At 29.8% G+C, this 18826-nt stretch overlaps 1 protein-coding gene across 3 annotated transcripts in view; it reads left to right on the plus strand.

Annotated features, from left to right (window-relative positions):
- Positions 1-17987, plus strand: part of LOC413555 (lachesin-like) — a 164730-nt gene extending 146743 nt beyond the window's left edge. For 2 of the 3 annotated variants that reach the window (XM_006558348.3, XM_006558349.3), the window contains exons 7-8: positions 2434-2580; positions 17502-17987. In XM_006558348.3, coding sequence (XP_006558411.1) covers positions 2434-2580; positions 17502-17761 — 407 coding nt within the window. In that variant the 3' untranslated portion in view covers positions 17762-17987. The remainder of the gene's footprint in view (positions 1-2433; positions 2581-17501) is intronic. The other variant, XM_026442857.1, reaches the window with a different exon arrangement.
- The last annotated feature ends 839 nt before the right edge of the window (positions 17988-18826 follow it).

Genomic DNA, 18826 nt, shown 5'->3' on the forward strand with positions numbered 1-18826 from the left:
CTCGTTAAACGTGCGGATTGAGCGGAACGAAACGAAGAAAAAGGGGATTAAAAAAAGAAGAGAGAGGAAGGAAAAATGATACAGTGGTAAAATTGTCCTGGATCGATGATAGTTTTCCTTGGTTACTGGAAAAGCTTTTGCGGAAACGGTTAATCCTTTGTCAGTTCAGGCGTATTTGGAAGTTGATCGCGGTGTCTGGATTACGTGACATGCAGTAAAAATAACAGAGAAAGAGAGAGAGAGAGAGATTTGTTATTGGGACAAAGGACAATATTTAACAGGTCGAAATATGAGTATTTTCTCACTGTTGTATTCTCCTGATGGAAAAATAACGAATCACTATTCGAATAATTTTCCGTGTGTAAATTCTTTATACACAGGGTGGCCAAAAAATGCGGCAGATAAATATGGGAAATACAGCTTGATAAATTCCTACGGTAATTTTCAAGCGATATTTTTCTTTGCAAAAACTCTTTGTCGATGATAAAAAAGATTGTTCAAATATCAACCAGAGAAATACACGTAGGAAAACATAGACTGTCATAATGTCAGAATTGAAAAAGTTACAGTTTGAATTATCTTCTATGCAGAATCTATTTGGAAATAGATAATTAAGAATGAAGAGTCGTTAAGAGGAATTTTTATCATCATAATATTTAAAAGTTTAACTTAAATTTTTTTTTTTATTCATTCCAACCACGTATTCCTGCAAAGCGTAATAAAACTTCATTTACGTTATGTCTCCGCGTGTCACGACGTCTGGCTAGGAAAAAAATATTAATATTGTTCAAAAAATTTACGAATGTATATGGAAGAAGTTACGCATTAGAATACCAAGCAAGGAAGAAAATACGCTGATAAGCAAATGTGTACGACGTATCCGCATTTTCAGAACATTGAACGAATTTCAACATAGAAAATGGCAGCCATGTAAAAGCATGGTATATACAATTCACGTTGTAATGTTGTAACAACGAGAGATAAAAGTTTTTTGTTCTTTCTTCTTTATATTTTTGTCTTCAGAACATTTGTGTTTCTATAAGATTGAAAGAAACAATTTCTTTTGCATTCTCATATTATATTTAATCCCTTAAAGATTGTAAATCTTTAAATTAAATCGATTTCGATTATTTCAAATTAAATCAATCTTTCTGCGTTACTTGAATTACACCGAATTCTTCAAATATAATGGAAAATAAAAAAATAAAAATTATGTATTTTTTATAATATCATTAAAATATTCGAAATTTTAAAAATTTGATCTGGATTAGATTTTAAATATACACTCGATTTTCTTGTTTCTGTACAGAATTATATTACATCTAATAGTAATTACATACTCGATGCATAAGAAAAAAAAATAAAAAAATTAGTAATTTAATAATTTAATATCATTATTTTACTTGTCAATTAATAAAATTTCATAATCTTTTTTCGCTTAAATCTTACGGGAAAAGGCGCCAAATTCAAACAGTGAAATTGATCGATCACATTTGCGACATAACTTCTTAAGCATTTGATTTCAAAGAAAAATCTTACGAATCAGAATAAATCCTGTACCGTCTATTTTTTTATCATTACATAATTTATAATCTCTTACTTTCATACATATTTCTAACAACTGTCTCGTAACCAGATGACATTGATCACGGAATAAAATAACTAAGATTAATCTATAATCCTTTTTATGTCATTCAACACTCATTGCTCGAAATAGACGATCACATTCTTATAGTTGTCATCTCGTAGAAATGAAACGAATTAGGTTTTTAACGGACGAGCAATTACACCACCAGGGGATTAATAGCGGAACTCGCGAGTGATGAGTCTTATCAAGCACTTTTTCATTGCATTCTTCGTTCACGAACAACGTGGGTAGAGATTGAACGAGATTTTCAATTACGAAGAACGATTGTTCGTGAGAATATGTTTTTCTTGGAGAAGGGAAAAAAAAATGTTATTGGACTAGTGCGCTGGTTCTCTCTATAAAATTTTTATAAGTTCTAATATAATTTTATACGGGATACTCTGACGTTATAATGATTATCTATAATAGAAGGTGGATGAAAATTTTATATACAAGTTGATATTTTTCGAACGAATTCGTTTTCAGATAAAAATGTATCAATTAGTTTTCCACAAAAGAGAATAGAAACACGTATCGATTTCATTCCAGGAGATGCTTTTCAAATATCTCGATTTTCAATGTATAATAATAAACACACATCGAATCAAATGTCAATTCCAAATAATTTAACGTGTTTCCATTTGAAATAATGTTTATCTATTCCTCAATCGTTTCAGATTTATTATTATTGGATCATCTTGTATATTCTTTTTATCGTGAAAATACTTTTTGAATTATACACAACAAATGCGAAATTGTTTGTTTAAATAATGATTCGATAAAATCTCTCGTATTTTTGTTTGTAGATAATTATAAGGTTGAGACAATTCCAAAGGGGTACGAGATCACTATGAAGCTTACTATAAAATCCGTACAACCTCAAGATTTTGGATCGTATCGATGCGTTGCGAAAAACTCATTAGGGGAAATGGACGGAAAAATTAAACTGTACAGTAAGTAAATCGAATTTATTTATTATTCAAAGATTCGATATCCATTGGAAATATTTTTTCATTTTCATAAAAAATTCTCATCATTGATATTAATCCTTCGAATATTAATAATCAATTAAAATTATTTCCATATTTCGATTAAAAAATTTTTAACGCGATTTTTTTCACTTATACGATCATCACTCTCCAATTCTGTCAACATCGATCAACCGTTCGTAGCATTAAAATTGCAAGCACGTCTCATTTGAATAATAGAATTAGGTTAATGGATAGAAAAATAGGATAATGCAACTTCATTGACCTAATTTAAATCATGACCATAGTCGACGCTATCATCAAAAATCTTAATCGTCTAAAATTTATTACACGATAATAATTAAAATTAGCATCAGAACTAAAAGGAATAAAAGAATTTTAAAAAAATCTCTATTCCCGATATATAATAATACATAATAATATATTTTTATTCAAACTTTCAACTCACATGCGCGTAAATGCGATCCACATTGTGTTTGAAAAACCGACCTCAGCAAAGAGCAAAAAATCTTCTAAAAATTTTCCACTGTGCTAATTAATGTTTAATTAGTTATACAATCGTCGGATACGTAACGTGTAACATTTTCATTTCTATGATAATCCTCTTGTTATATTCAGTGGAAGGAAAGAAAGAAAATTTAACTCGGCTCAAGAGGATATGTAAAGAAATTATTTTTGTAATATCGTTCATTCAACGGTAGCAATTGCACAGCAATTTCATAACTGCGCAACTTTTCCGCTTATCAGTTCGCGAAATCCTCTCGTTATCGTAACTTTACTTAATTACACGGCTGTAACCACTCGATGATATCGAATCGAGGGTGCAAGAGAAAAGGGTCGAGAGAGAGAAGGTGGAGGTTGAGAGGAACTAGGAGGCTAATATTAAGAGACGTTAAATTTCGTCGATCAATTCAGATTGCCAACGATATTTTCGTGCCACTCAATTAATTCATCTTAATAAACGCCATTTTTGCCAATTTACCTCAAATCCTAGACTCTATAAAAATTGCATGTAAAAATTGGAATGCTCGTTGCAGGTCAATTCATCTGTTGGAAATTAAAATCAATTTGAATAATCTATGAGTGTCGATCCAGTTTGTGAAATAGTAGAAATATAATAGGATCATATTTTATAGTTAGAAATGATACAAATTTGCAAATAAGGAAATTAATTATATAAGGAATATCCTCCTATTAATTATACTTTCTTTAATATCATGAATATATCATAGATTATTTATATTTTGCTAATTTCGTGTGAAATTACTTTAACAAGTTTCGTATTGGAACGCAAAATTTGTTGCAAATAGAACGCGCGTTCGTACGAACGTCTTTTTATCGATTTCGCGTGCTAAATCCATTCCGGAAGCCGTCTCCGCATGCCACGATACAGCCACGTACAGGTAACATAATCGAGCCATTGGGAGTCGTTATTAGGATTCAATTAATACAACTAATGTGGAATTACGGGGATACATCTGGCACTGTTTTAAAGTTTTCACAAACCGCCATATTGCGATAGTTAATTGTATCGCTTATCGCTTGTAGACTAAGTTCCATTGCGATAATTAAACATGAAATATGTCGTGTGACTACTTAATATTTTGATTTAAATGGTTTTATCAGAAGAATCAGTTGTAAAGATTGAAATGAAAAATAAATTATAGCCACACGTATCGTTTTAAATTATACATTAAACTTAAATTTTAATAAAATTATTTTATCCTTCGTTTCAGATAAAATGAAAAAAAAATTCTAGAGAAAAATTTTGCATTATTTAACAATATTTAGCATTCTACAATCTGTTTTCTTTATTCAAAAGTAAAGTTGGAAAACCTTATGTGTTTTATAGAGATTTAGGAATCTAATTTATTTTTCCTCGCAAGAAATTTCAGAAAGAAAACGATAAAAACTTTTCACGTATATCGCAAGATTCTAAATGGAACGTTTCAACTAAAAATTTATTTAATATTTATAAAATTTATTGGATAAACTTATTAAATTAAAATCTCTATAACTAATGTAATTTAATTAAATATATCACTTATTTCTAAATAAAAATCTAATTCAAAAATATTCTAAGATAATATCCATTAAACCAAATTTACTTAATTAATTAATTGTTAGGAAAAAATTGAATATGAATGCAAATCGTTTCGTTAATTCCTTAGCGTAATAATATAAAAAGAATATAAAATAGAAGACTTTCGTGTTTCTCGCCATTTACCTAATTCCTTCCTCCTCTTCTTTTTTTTCACTCGCCATGTTATATTAACGATTTTCGTTTCCCTATGCGAAAAAACTTGTTCGTTACATGCCAGGCGAAAAATTTAATACGCTAAATAACGTTACATGTTGAAGATAATGGACAAACTTTCTTCTTCTGTTTTGCAACGTGTTAATTATCGTGACGGTTCTTTCAACCGCTTTGAAAAGTAATTTAACCGGTGAGACTTGAATTAATTAAACAAACATACGCGTTCAACTGAGCTGTTTAAACGTTATTTAACTGGAGAAAACGGTTAAGCTGTATCTTTCTCGGTGCAAACTTGACGATAATACTGTACTGCAATTAGAAACTTGTATGATCACAAAGAAAGTGGATCTTATTCAATTTCTTACCGTTTGATATTCGATAACCTCAAAATTATCATTTGTACTATTAATATCGGAGATTATTTAATCCTTTTATATATTCTTCCTAATTTAATTCTTTTATAGATTGCTCCTTTATTTTATATTTTTAAATTTGTTTATTATAATTTAATATGATAATATATAATATGAAATACAATTACAAATGTATTAATAAGAAAATATTTATTTCAAATTCAATTAATTTTAGTAATTTGTCATAAAATATTTCCTTAATAGTTCACTATATATATATATATATATATTACTTTACTATGTAATACATATATTATATTTGTAAATTTAAAAAATAAATTCTTTCATATAGATACATACAGATTAAAAACTTTTTCTATTTATATATTTCATTGTATATTTTTTGCTCTAAATTAAACAATTAGATAAATCCATGATATTATGTTCATGTTATTCTTTAAAATATAGCAAAATAATGATAAATAGAATATATAATTGTAGCAAGAAAAAGATTTTTAATACTTGATATTTCAATAAAAAAAATTATCAAGATTATATATGGGTAATATCGAAAATTGAAGCAAAAAAAAAAAAAAAAATGGATATAAATCTCTCTACATACCGAAATTCGTTGATTGGTTACATAGTTCTCATCAATTTTTACAAATTGGCAGAATTTCCTAGTGAAATTTTATTTTTGAATGGAAACGAGCAAATCAAACTGAAAATAGAATTCATACGAAACTCGAACTAAATAGACAAAAATAAAAATAGAAATTTAAAATTAATAATAAATGAAATTAAAGAAGAAATTTTGCAGTATATACTAATATCACGATAAAATGAATATATAATATAGTCTTAGTTATAATCAAACAAAAATACTGTTTTACACACATATATATGTATAAACTGATAAAAAAGAGAGATTCATGTTCTTATGATAAATAATATTTGATAAATGAAGAAAAAAGTATCCTTTATAACAAAACTATTAATGATAATATTTTCAAAATTAATAAACATTTCTTATCAAAGCAAATAGTTTTTAAAGAATTTTTGAATGGATATATAATTCTAATGAAGATGCCAAGCGTGTATAAAGAAATGAAAGAAGGACATGTAAAAAAATCTTTTGTAAACAGAAAAAGAAGAAATAATAAGGCTATTGTTTTTTTTTTTTTTTTACATGATGTGTCAGTTCTCAAAATCACTCTTTTCAAGCAAAACAAAAAAAATTATTTATAACATTGAAAATGTTAATTTTTAAAACTTTTCTTCTTTATTTAATAAATATTATTTATCTTAAAAGTTTTTTTTATCTGTATATACATATTATATAAATATATAAAACTATTATCTTAAATCACATGTATGAAATTATCTTCCTATATATGCTCATCATTCAAATCATTATACTTTGAAACTTGTCAAGTTTTTAACTTTTTAATGTACACTCTTTTAATCATTAGATCGCGCGAAAAATGAAAAATCAATAAAGATGAACTTATCATAGCTTTTCTCCTGCAACTTTATAATATATTCTAACTTTACTTATTTAATTATTTTCCTTTTAAACTTTAATTTTTAATCTTATACATTTTTACTCTTATTCCATTCATCGAGCTAATTCTATTCATAACACAAATTAACTCATTTTAAGAAGAAAATTGCATCAATATTTCTTTTCTTTTTCTCTTTTTTTTTTTCTTACTTTTGCTATTGCAAATATTTACATGCTTCTCAAAGAAGTTGAGAAGTATCTCGAAGAGAAACATTCTGTTGCAAAGTTGCTTCTCGTTAGCTAATGACGTTAGTATCGTAATTTGCAAAGGGAAAGAAAAGAGAGAGAGAGAGAGAGAAAACATGCTGCAATCGATGAAGAATTTCAGATAGCTTTAAATTATGACAGGTCGTATAACCCCACGTCATGTCGCATCATATCATGTCAAATTTCCTACATAAACGTCACGTGGCTGTACAGGGTTGTTCACGCAACTACTGAACTACTTGAATGACTCCGAATATTGATTTTAGGGAGGATGAACCAAGATAGTAATTATTTTTTTAATACTGTCGAATCAATCAGGTTGATTGGTTTCATATTTGTTTTTTTATTTTTTTTTTTTTAAAGCTGCAAGTGATTTTGGAAAAATTAATATTGATTTTTATCCAAAGAGAAATGTGTGTCATTACGTATGTGAAAAATACAGCGAAGATAAATTCTTAACACGAAAATAAGTCGAAAATGAATAAAATTCATTTGAATTTGTTCTTTCTTATTTTCGGGAATATCAAATTTGAAAATATAACTCGTGTATTGATAAATTTGATATGAATTGAAATTTAATACGAATGTATGAACTATAGAACGTTATTTCATATACAAAAATGAGTGAAGACAAAAAAGAAAAAAAAAGAATTTTTTCATTCGAAAATTTTTAAATTTTTAAATTCGTTCATTATTTTATGTATCTTAACCGAATATTTGCAAACTTAATTTTCTTGAACAAAAATTTTCCACTACATTTTTAACTGATTTTCACGCGTAGAATAAACTCTCATCCATTATTCATTCGCGTCCAAATGGGAAATAATAAAATTCATGTATACTTGATAAATTTTCACACCTCCAAAATAATGATTTAGTCGCTTCGAGTGAACAAAATTTATTATATATTTTTAATTTATCTCTGCGCTTTAAATTCAAAAAAAAAAAAAAAATACTCGAAATGAAATACTGCAATCGTTCACAGCTTTAAAACGGTTTTAAAGTTTCTCTGCAATCTTTTTAAATACACTTTCATTTTCCACCAAGAAAAACCTACCAAATACGACTTAATCACCAATACCGCTTACACAAAAACCTCCATTCATAACACTTTCCCCTATAAAATTACGCCGCATAACCATCCATCACTCGAAATTATCGTGCTGCAAACTCTCAACTATATCTCAGCTCGTGAAAATAAATTTGCAACGAATTCCTAATTTCTTCGGCAAAATCCATAATCTCGGAAATAATCGCAGAGAAGAGAAAAATATATAAAAAAAAAGGAAGCATCAAATCACGAAAAAAAAAAAAAACGATAATTATCCTTCCCCTCACAATTTCACAAAAAAAAAGAAAAAAAAAAACCTCTCTACAAAATCGAAATTACCCGACATATTCATTCCCATCCGAAATCGTTCAATCCCCGGCAAATACATCGCCGAAAATCACGAACATAGGGATATAGCCGACAAACCCCCGATGATGGTTCCCCGTTCCCCCCAGGTTTCCTTCAACGAAACCCGTCCTGGAACGTGATTTTCGAATGGCATGCATACGATTAAACCGCGAGCCATCTATTCACGGCTCCGCTCCCGGCTCTGGCTGGATAATTAATCGGTCGCCCGATTAGAGAGTATCGGTCGGCAAAGAAGAGAGAGAGGGGAGGGAGGGGCAAATGAAACGGGAAGACGGAGGAAGGAAGAAAGGAGAAACGGGGACGACGACGACGACGGATTTAACGAAAACCGGTGTTCGATGGATCAAGAGAAGGAGAGAGGAAGAGGGAGAGAGAAAGCCCCGATTGGCTCGATTCGGGCGCCGCGTACTCAATTATCGATAATTGTAAATAAAACCCGTGCAATCGTCACCTCTCGAGTTCCTCGTCGAGTAAATTGGCTCCGAATAATTGAATAATTCGCGGCCCATTGAAACGCACCGTCGACGACGAGTCGTTCTCCTTCCTTCCTTCCTCGGTTTTCTTAAACCCTCCCCCTCCCCTCCACCCAGGTATCGGTCCCGGCTGATAACGTTAGCAATAATTATCGGGGGAGGGGGTTAAGAAGGAGGGTTATATGCCTTATTAAAGTCGATTAATTTCGATGGAAATCTCGTTGGGGCGCGAGGGGAGGGAATTATCGGACAATGGGGTGTAAGGAGGGGGATGGAAGAATGGTAGAAGTAAGGGGGGATGATTATAAGGGATGAATGTTTTTCAAGATGGATCCGGGGCCTCTGATTGGCTTTTGAACCCGACTGCAATTACGCGGTTCTTAATGGATTTCGGTATTGTGCGAGGGCGGAAAATTAAAATGGCTGCGACAGGAAAAATACGCGTGGCTTTTTAAATGTGTGTGTATGTGCATATGAAATAGTATGGAAAATTTAAGGAATGATTTTTTAGAGAGTAAAGGAAACGTGAAAGTTGTGCATATATTAATTTATTTATCGAGAAGAAAGAAAGGATTAAATTGTTTATAATAAACTTTTAATTTCCAGAATCATTCCTTACATTTCCTGGCTGCTTCGCAAAAGTTTTCTATCTCATCAACTAATTTTATCCCGAAAATATCCCCGATTTTAATATTCTATCATCTCGTTACAAAGTTATATTGAAAAATATATTGAAATTATAAGAATTAATTTCATATTCAGGATAATAATCGTTCTGCGAAGTGTTTTTTCATCAAAAACGAGATAATATATTATTTATTAGATTTAATATTATACACGCACGCACGTATACACGCATTCTAGATGAATGTTGGAATCTAGATTTCGGTTCAATCTGATTTGTCAGGTAAGATATTGCTAGGAGAAGGATAAATTAAACTGACGAATATTATAATATACATTATTATTTTAAAACATGTATTCTTAAAAATAAATTTTTATAAAAATAATTTTCTTGATGATAAAGATAATAAATATATATATCATAGCTATTTTGCACTTATATTATTATCATTTAACGTTTCATTTTTTCTTGTATTAAACTTTATCTAAATTATTATAATTAAAAATTAATCTTTAAATTTGCAATTTAATGTTTTATATTTTAAACTATAATAATTTTAATTATATATTAGTATTAAAAAAATTTTAATTTTCAATTTTTAAATTTACAATTTAACTCTTTTTTAAGATTTAACACTAAATAATTTTTAGCTTAAATCTATAAAACTTTTATTTTAATTTTTAAATTTTATAAATTTAAAAAGATTTTAAGTTAAATAAAACTATTAATCTTCAAAATTAAAAATAAAAAAATAATTTTTTAAATCTTAATTATAAAGTGACTTATATCAACCAAAATTGAATTTGATTCTAAACAAACGAATATTGAATATTTAATTGTGAAATAAATATAAATATCGAAAGTACAAAAATAAAAAATGTTCATAGAAAATTGTTTCGATAAATATTTGCGTGTAAATACTTATTTAATTTAAATTTATTAAAAAATGAAAATTTCAAAAACATTTGCAATTTCGATTAAATTTTATAATTCGCGTTTATATTAAATTTTCTTTGTTATTTTCTCACGTAGATTTTATTCATCGTCGAATAAAAAAGAGCAATTTTATATTAATATTAATATGCACATAAGCAAATTCGTGTGCACAGTATATGGATTATAATTATGAACAAACATGACTCCGCGCTTGTCATCGAAACAAATGCAATTACAGTGGCGAAATGAAATTCAACAACGCGAACCTATATAAACAAAGGGCAAGTTTGATCACCGAACCTCGTACGATTTAATATTTACCTAGATGAATCTGCGATTCCAGCAGACGCCACGTATGCACATTAAGATTTAGCCTTTGAAATGATTCGAATCCGTATATTTATTATTCGTTGAATGAATCGATGAATGAATTCGACTCCGTTCTTTTGGACACAATTTTCGAAAAGTTGGCGAGAGATCGGTCTGTTAAAATTCGCTCCATCCTTTCCAATTTTCATATCTTGGCGTCTAATAAAGAGACTAAAAAATTGAAGGAAAATGATATTTTACGATTACGACGACTCCACGATATTATTTCACCGAAACGGTGAAAAATGATTGGTTCATATCATTCTTAAATTATATTATACAGAAATATATGATTCTTTAAAATTGGTTCAACGGAATGAAGAATTCTTCGAATGAAATATAGGATTCGGACGCGTCTTATTACAACGCATATCTTGATGAGAAAAATTGTTGTAGAATGCGAATCGAAAATCGTACAAATCTTACGAGAATGATTCCGTATATTACAATGTAGAGATCGTTGAAGAATTTATCGAAGAATCGTAATGTAAATTTAAAAACTTCACTTTTATCATTGGAATAACGTCACGAATGGAAAGTTATTCTCTCTTGTCCAAAGAATATTATCCATTTAATATACAATTTTATTTTACCAGAGTGACATATTCCACCAACTCGATATCTATAAAACACTATATTATCAATATCATCGAAAATTTTCAATTACATAAATAAAATAAAACAATTGTATCAAAAAAGAATTGACACGAATTTCCATGAAATCACAATTCCAGACACGAAAGCGTTCTCAAAAGTCAATCGTGAATTTCTGTCAAACACTGCGCACGAGTTAACCAACAACAAACTATCACACTCCATCCAATACCATCATTCTCCTATCCATAACCGCGTCACGTTCCCTTATCGAGCTCGTTTTCCACGGTGAAAAAAAAAAAAGAAAAAAAAAACATGTTCGATGAAAGAAACTTGGTCGTCTGATCCGCGATCAGTTATTACCGGTTCGACGATCGCGCGCTTTTTTTCGGGAGCTTTGACCACAGAGATGAGCCGATTGTCCGTTAGCCCCCTTTTAAAGGAATAATTGGAAGAAGTGTATTTTCGAACGGACGGAACCACACGCGCACGGGAAAATTAATATCGTCGGTGAACATTTTCGACGAGGCGTGCAAGTGACAAGTGCATTCCCGCTTTTGCGGCATTCGACGTTCGCCAATAGGCGAAACGCGGTTGACACAGCCCGATTATTTCTCCCGGTTATTACTCCATTTTTCCCAGGAAAAGGCTAAACTTTTTCTTGGAGCAATATCCGAGCAGAGAATAGAAAGTTTTCACGCAAAATTGTTATCAAAATCCAAATATTTGAAATTACAATGTTTTCGGGTAATTTGTATGCAGAGTGTATTATTTTTTGAATCTTCAAGGAAAGAACAAAAGAAATATGAAAGTTAATATATAAAAATCTTAATTGATTGATTTATTTATTTAATTGTAAATAAATTCACCTTGATTTGATTTTTCAATAACTATAAACTAATTTTCAAGGGAGGAAAGAGCAAACCAAATATTCTTGATTGATTGATTTATTTATTTATTTAATTGTAAATAAATTCATCTTGATTTGATTTTTCAATAACTATAAACTAATCTTCAAGGGAGGGAAGGGCAAACCAAATATTCTTGATTGATTTGTATATTTATTTAATTGTAAATAAATTCACCTTGATTTGATTTTTCAATAACTATAAACTAATCTTTAAGGGAGAGAAGGGCAAAGCAAATATTCTCGATTGATTTGTTTATTTATTCAATTGTAAATAAATTCACCTTGATTTGATTTTTCAATGACTATATACTAATGAAACGAATCACTAATATTACAGATTTAAAGAATAGTGGATTGAACGAGTGAAATTACAGATAAAAATGAATACGTTCCATCAATTTTAATTATTTAATTTTTTCTCAATAAAAGTTTATAGCGCGGTTTGTCCTAAGTTCAATCTTCAATTTCTATCAATTTAAACTTCAATATAACCAGACATGTTTAGATTACATATCCACGATAATACGATGATAATGAAACTAGTAACACACATTCCTAAAATCCTTCCTACATTCCAAGTGAAATTAAATTAATAACTCTATCCTTTGATACGAAACATCCAAAGCTTGTCAATATTAAATTACGTTTAAAAGTACGATCAATTTCTAAAATTTACATTTCTGGTTGAAACACAATGAGACAACAACAAAAGAAGAACAAAAACTATTCAAAAGCTTCAGGAAAAGCTATTCTGACCGGTGGCACGTGCTCGATTTGACGAGCGTTAAATCCTTTGCACTGCGGACTTTGCGCCGCTGATGAGATTCCGCGCGCGTTCATCTTTATTAATGGACAGATCGGTGATAACGCGCGTTATCATCCGCGCCGCGACTATCCGTTACATGGACGATGCGCTGTCCCGTTCGATGGACATCGAGATGCAGATTGGTTTATTGATTGACCGATTGGATCTTTGGCCGGCGAGTGATTTAAAGTCACTTAGATGAGCGCGCGTTTGATTTATGCGTAATAGCTGGCTGCTGGTCGTGTTACTTACAACGATGTGTTCGTTTTCATTCCGCGTTATTTGCATTACAAATGCGTACAACAAAGGGGAGGAGGAGGGATGTTTGCACGCGTGTTTAATTTGGGGGAACGAGACCAACGATTCCACGAGTTTTCCAGCTTTTTCCACGGTTTATGATACTGTCAGTTACAGAAGAAGAAACTTTAAAGTCTTCTTAATTAGAGTTGCCGAGTTTATTACGAGGAACGTGCCGCCACAAATCTACCACTGCATACTTTTCGAGCTTTCCTTTATGATTGATGAATGCAAGATGGATATCGAGTAATAATCGTAATTTTAAGTTTTGACGATTAATCTTGCCAAAAATTAAAAGTTTTAAAATTCGTTCCAATAATTTAACTCTTAATTACGAAGTTAATTTATCATTATTTCCCAATGAGGAATAAAATCCGAAGCTATATATAAATTATAAATACTTAGATTAAAGATAAAATATTTCTCATACATCATTTAAGAGTAAAATTATGATTACTTCATAATGGCAATTACGATGCCATCCAAGTTTTAATTGCAGCAACAACATTCTAGTTTACTAATTAATTAGTAAAGGAAATTAAAACTTTGCCTAAAAAGCTAATCATCATAAATCATGGCTGGATTTTTATACAAGAATTTTTATTAACGCGATTAAAAAAAAATGGAATTTAAATAGAAATCTAATTTATTTTCTTAAACATTAAATGCAAATCTATTTTCACTCCAATCATTCAAAACTTTAAATTAATGTATACAGTACTATTATATCAATGCTCTGCTAATTAAATAAAAAATTCCATTACTATTATCGTTACAATATTATACGATCGAATCAAAAATATATACAGAAACAAAATAAGATTTCAAAGTGGAACGGAAAGGAAATACTCTCTTTCCAGAGATTATATACCAGCGGTATACCCATTTTCCTGTATCGCAATACGCGCGAGTACTAAAGATACGGTTTAATGCTATTACTTTGGTGTATATACCGGCACACCGATGGACCGGATTTCAAACAAGCTTATCAAATCAATGGATACGACGGCAGATTAACGTAGACTGGCTCAATCAAAAGCGCTTATCGATATCCTGTGGTAGTGTAATAGGATTACAATGCTACATTGACATGGAAGCATTCTTCCTTTGCCGACCTCCACCACGATACGGAAACACGTATGCGGTGTTATTTCTCGAATCAGTGGCTCTTGTCGCGTCGGGACAATAGACTTTCTGGGCAAGTAATGGATTCGGCAATTCGCACCCCCTGGAAATCGAAATCTTTCCTTCGTTATCATTTGTTATTCGCTAAAATCACGATTTTCTTCGATCGAGTTTCTTTTATATTTGTATATCGCGCGGGATGAAATTTCGATTTTAATCGCACGGAAATATACGAATATTTTAACGAATATTTTATATTAAAGCCGATATTTGTATGTGCTTCCATTTAAAATTGGATTACGTGTAAATTTTTCTCCGCAATATTTTTTTAATCCGATAAAATATTTTGTTATATATTTTCTTAAACGAAAAAAGAAAACGTTCTTCTTCGTTTTCTTAATTAGTTTTCTTACAACAGGAAGAGAATCGATATTCAATCAAATGCGTTACCAGTCACGATCGGACAAGTAGGTTACGATTCTAGTACTTCACTAAAGAATTTTATTTTATTCATCAACCGGGAACGTTGGACGAGCATCGGGGAATTCAATTGCATTTCGTTATACGGGCAAATATTTGTCATGGAATCAATGAATGGAGATTTCTTCCTTTAAGGTAAATTTTATTTCAATTTTATTTAATTTTTTCTTTTTTCGTTTAAGAATTGAATGAATTTGATTTATTAAACTAAAAATATTTTTAAATAAATTCTTTGTAAATAGAACCTAATTTTTTTTTATTAATATTTAGTGGAGAACAAAAGATGAAATAATAACGAAATAATGAAACAACACTATAAATAAAAAAATCTTACCGTGTCTCGTCTGTTTAAGTATCCAAACACAACTGTCGTAACAATTCATTCCCTCCCCTCCTTCACAAGTTAGAAATACGTCAAACACAGAAGTTCGCAATTGCTCAAGTACAAAGCTGTAAATTCTATCTCTGAAGGTATCAAACAATGAACTGTGGATCCAAGTATGAAGCTTAAGCTAAGGTTAAAGCCATAGATGAACTAATGGCGCATTCGGCTAATATTGATCCCGTAACAATGTATCGTACATAATGTTGAATTTATGTGGAACAAATAGGGGATACGTCAGTCCATAGATCTGCGTTTGGGATCTGCGAGAGGTTACTTTTCATCTCTATGTTCCATACACTTCGAACGAATTCTCGATTTATAAACTGTTGATCATTCTTTTCGATAAATATAACTTGGATGTATATCAATTAAGAACGAAGATTGATTTATAATAGAAAAGGAAAGAATTTCGAGAAATCTAATGTTTTATGAAGATATCGAGAATTTGATTAAAGTTATTTTTCATATTTAAAATTAAATTTTGAATTTTTTATTGATCGACGAAAAAATAATATTTAAAAAAAATGGAATTAAAAACTTAAAGTAGTAAAAATTTTGAAGATTAAAAAAATTTATTTTGATTTTTAATCTGTTTGTTTTTAATTAATTGTACGATGAATGGAAAGAAGAAAATTATTATATCTCTAAGAGCAAAAAAATATGCGAATAATAAAAGATTCTAGTTAAAATATACATGAATTAATAAAAAAGAACAAGAATACTTTGAATCTCGTGTATCGATGAACAGATAAAAAAATATTGAATCTCAGATTGAATATTCATCTATTCTATTCAAAGAATGTAATTGTCATTTATTCCAACTTTTATCTATACATTTTTTTAATGAAAAGAAATTAAATATTGGAGAAACTTATAAAAACTATTAGAAATAGATATTTATTGGATGAGCAATTTTTTGAAAAATGATTGACGAGACTTTTCGACAGATAACGAATTAACAAAAATTATAATATAACTAATAAACTAATAATATATATAATTTTCAATTTGAATAACTATTATAAAAAAATATGAATCTCAGATTGAATATTCATCTATTCTATTCAAAGAATGTAATCCCATTGTCATTCATTCCAACTTTTATCTATAAATTTTTTTAATGAAAAGAAATTAAATATTGAAGAAGCTTGTAAAAACTATTAGAAATATTGCAATTTTTTGAAAAATGATTGACTTTTCGACAGATAACGAGTTAACAAAAATTATAATATAACTAATAAACTAATAATATATATAATTTTCAATTTGAATAACTATTATAAAAAAATATTGAATCTCAGATAGAATATTCATCTATTCTATTCAAAGAATGTAATCCTATTGTCATTTATTCCAATTTTTATCTATAAATTTTTTTAATGAAAAAAAATTAAGTATTGGAAAAGCTTATAAAAACTTTTCGACAGATAACGAGTTAACAAAAATTATAATATAACTAATAAACTAATAATATAATTTTCAATTTGAATAACTACTATATATACTATAAAGAAATTAATTTTTATTCTTTTTATTTTTTTCTAATATAAAATATATACCTCTTACATGGATTGTAAATTAAATTAAGACAACTTTATTTATATTTTCACCATTATATATAATACTCTATGCAATCTATTTCCGAAATATTTAATAAAATTTTAATAAATAACACAACATCTTTTATACAGATACAAATCACGTATCTTACATTCATGCTAAAAATTTAATTTTATTCATCAATCTATTTCCAATCTATCACGAAAATTTCATAAAATTTCGATAAACAACCGATTACAACGTTCACCTGTACGCAAACTAAGGCATTAAAGCAAATTATAATTCGCGATTCGATAAAAGCACACGCAGGTTCTTAATCACCGCGTCGAAGTACAAATCGTTTCCCAATCGCGAAACAAGATCTCCCGATTCGATTCCAAGCGAATTTCGAACCGAAGCGATATTTCTCCCCGAGAGTTGCGGTCATTTGATCGGTTGCGCGGCCGTGCTCGATCGCGTCGTAAATTCCGAATCGCGGCCGGAAGAACGTGCTTTTTAACGCGTCAATTTTTCTTCTTTTTCCAGGGATCGATAGATCGCCAACTATGCGTAAACCGAGCACCAGACGAGACTCGAAGAATAGTTGGAAGATGGATCACAATCACGAGAGGAACACGACCGGCATGAAGGACGAGCCTATGACGAAAATGATCGAGAACGAGGACGAGCAGATCGATTTCCAATCCGCCACTGCCTCCTCGTCCCTATTCCACTGCCATCTGCTGACCAATCTCGGAATCGCGACCATCACCGCCGCCATATTGGCCGGTGGTATGTCAACGTAGACCCTTCTTCTGTGATCTCAGTTTTTCACGTATGAAACTGATCAATTTCGCGTCCGGATGAGTTTTCAGGGTCGCTAGTCGCGAGAATAATAACGGTAATAATTATTACCGGATTGCGACTCTAATGTTAACGGGAGGACCAGAGTCGGGTTCGATGTTTGTTGTTCGAGAGAATCCATTGCACGGATTTGAAAAGAAAGAAAACGTGTCGAGAGATTGAAAGAAAGAAAAAAAAAAAGTGTCTTCTAAGAGAGCAAGATCGCCTAGAACGAAGCGCACGCTTGAGAGAATGCGCGTTCCTCTTATACGAAAGATTCCATTCGTTCTTTAACCCTTTAGCACGAGTACATAACACGAGGAGAATGTTGCCTATTTATGAAAAGCATAAGTATGATGGATAAAAATCACTTGTTTTATAAGATTTTTTTTTTGTTAAATATTTGTGTTAATACGTGTTTTTTCTTTTGAAGATTAGAATATTAATTATTGAATTTTATTATTGTAATTTAAAGTTTTTCTGTTATAAATAATACAATTTCAAGATTCAAGACATTTGATTTTTTTAAATAAGATTTCTTTAACTAAAACTTTTAATTTTTTTGCAATACAATGATTATTTTGTCTATCAGTTAATAGATATCGAGACGAATTCATGGAAAATTTCAAAAGCAAGTTTTTTTGTGTTTATCAATTTCTAATTAAATTTAGCAATTTTGTAAAAATATTGAAATAATAATGGGAATATTTTTAAGAATTTTTTATTTGAATATAAAGTGGAGAAAATCTAATGAAAATATATTTGGAGAAAAAAATTTGGAAAATTATTAGTTAAAATCTACTTGCAAATTTGGATTGGTTTTGCAATTGTACTCGTAATACTTTATTACAAATTTAATACGCGTCTGATATCGTATCATATTATAATAATTTTGATTAATAGATGACGCGTGTATCGCAACTAAAGGGTTAAGAATAGTATTACAGGTAGCTTTTGAACCGACAATGCATTTATTTAGAATAACAGAACTTGCTATGTTTCTTCTTCCATGTAATTATTAAATTATA

The sequence above is a fragment of the Apis mellifera genome, linkage group LG9 (assembly GCF_003254395.2).
Source record: "Apis mellifera strain DH4 linkage group LG9, Amel_HAv3.1, whole genome shotgun sequence".
Taxonomy (NCBI): Eukaryota; Metazoa; Arthropoda; class Insecta; order Hymenoptera; family Apidae; genus Apis; species Apis mellifera.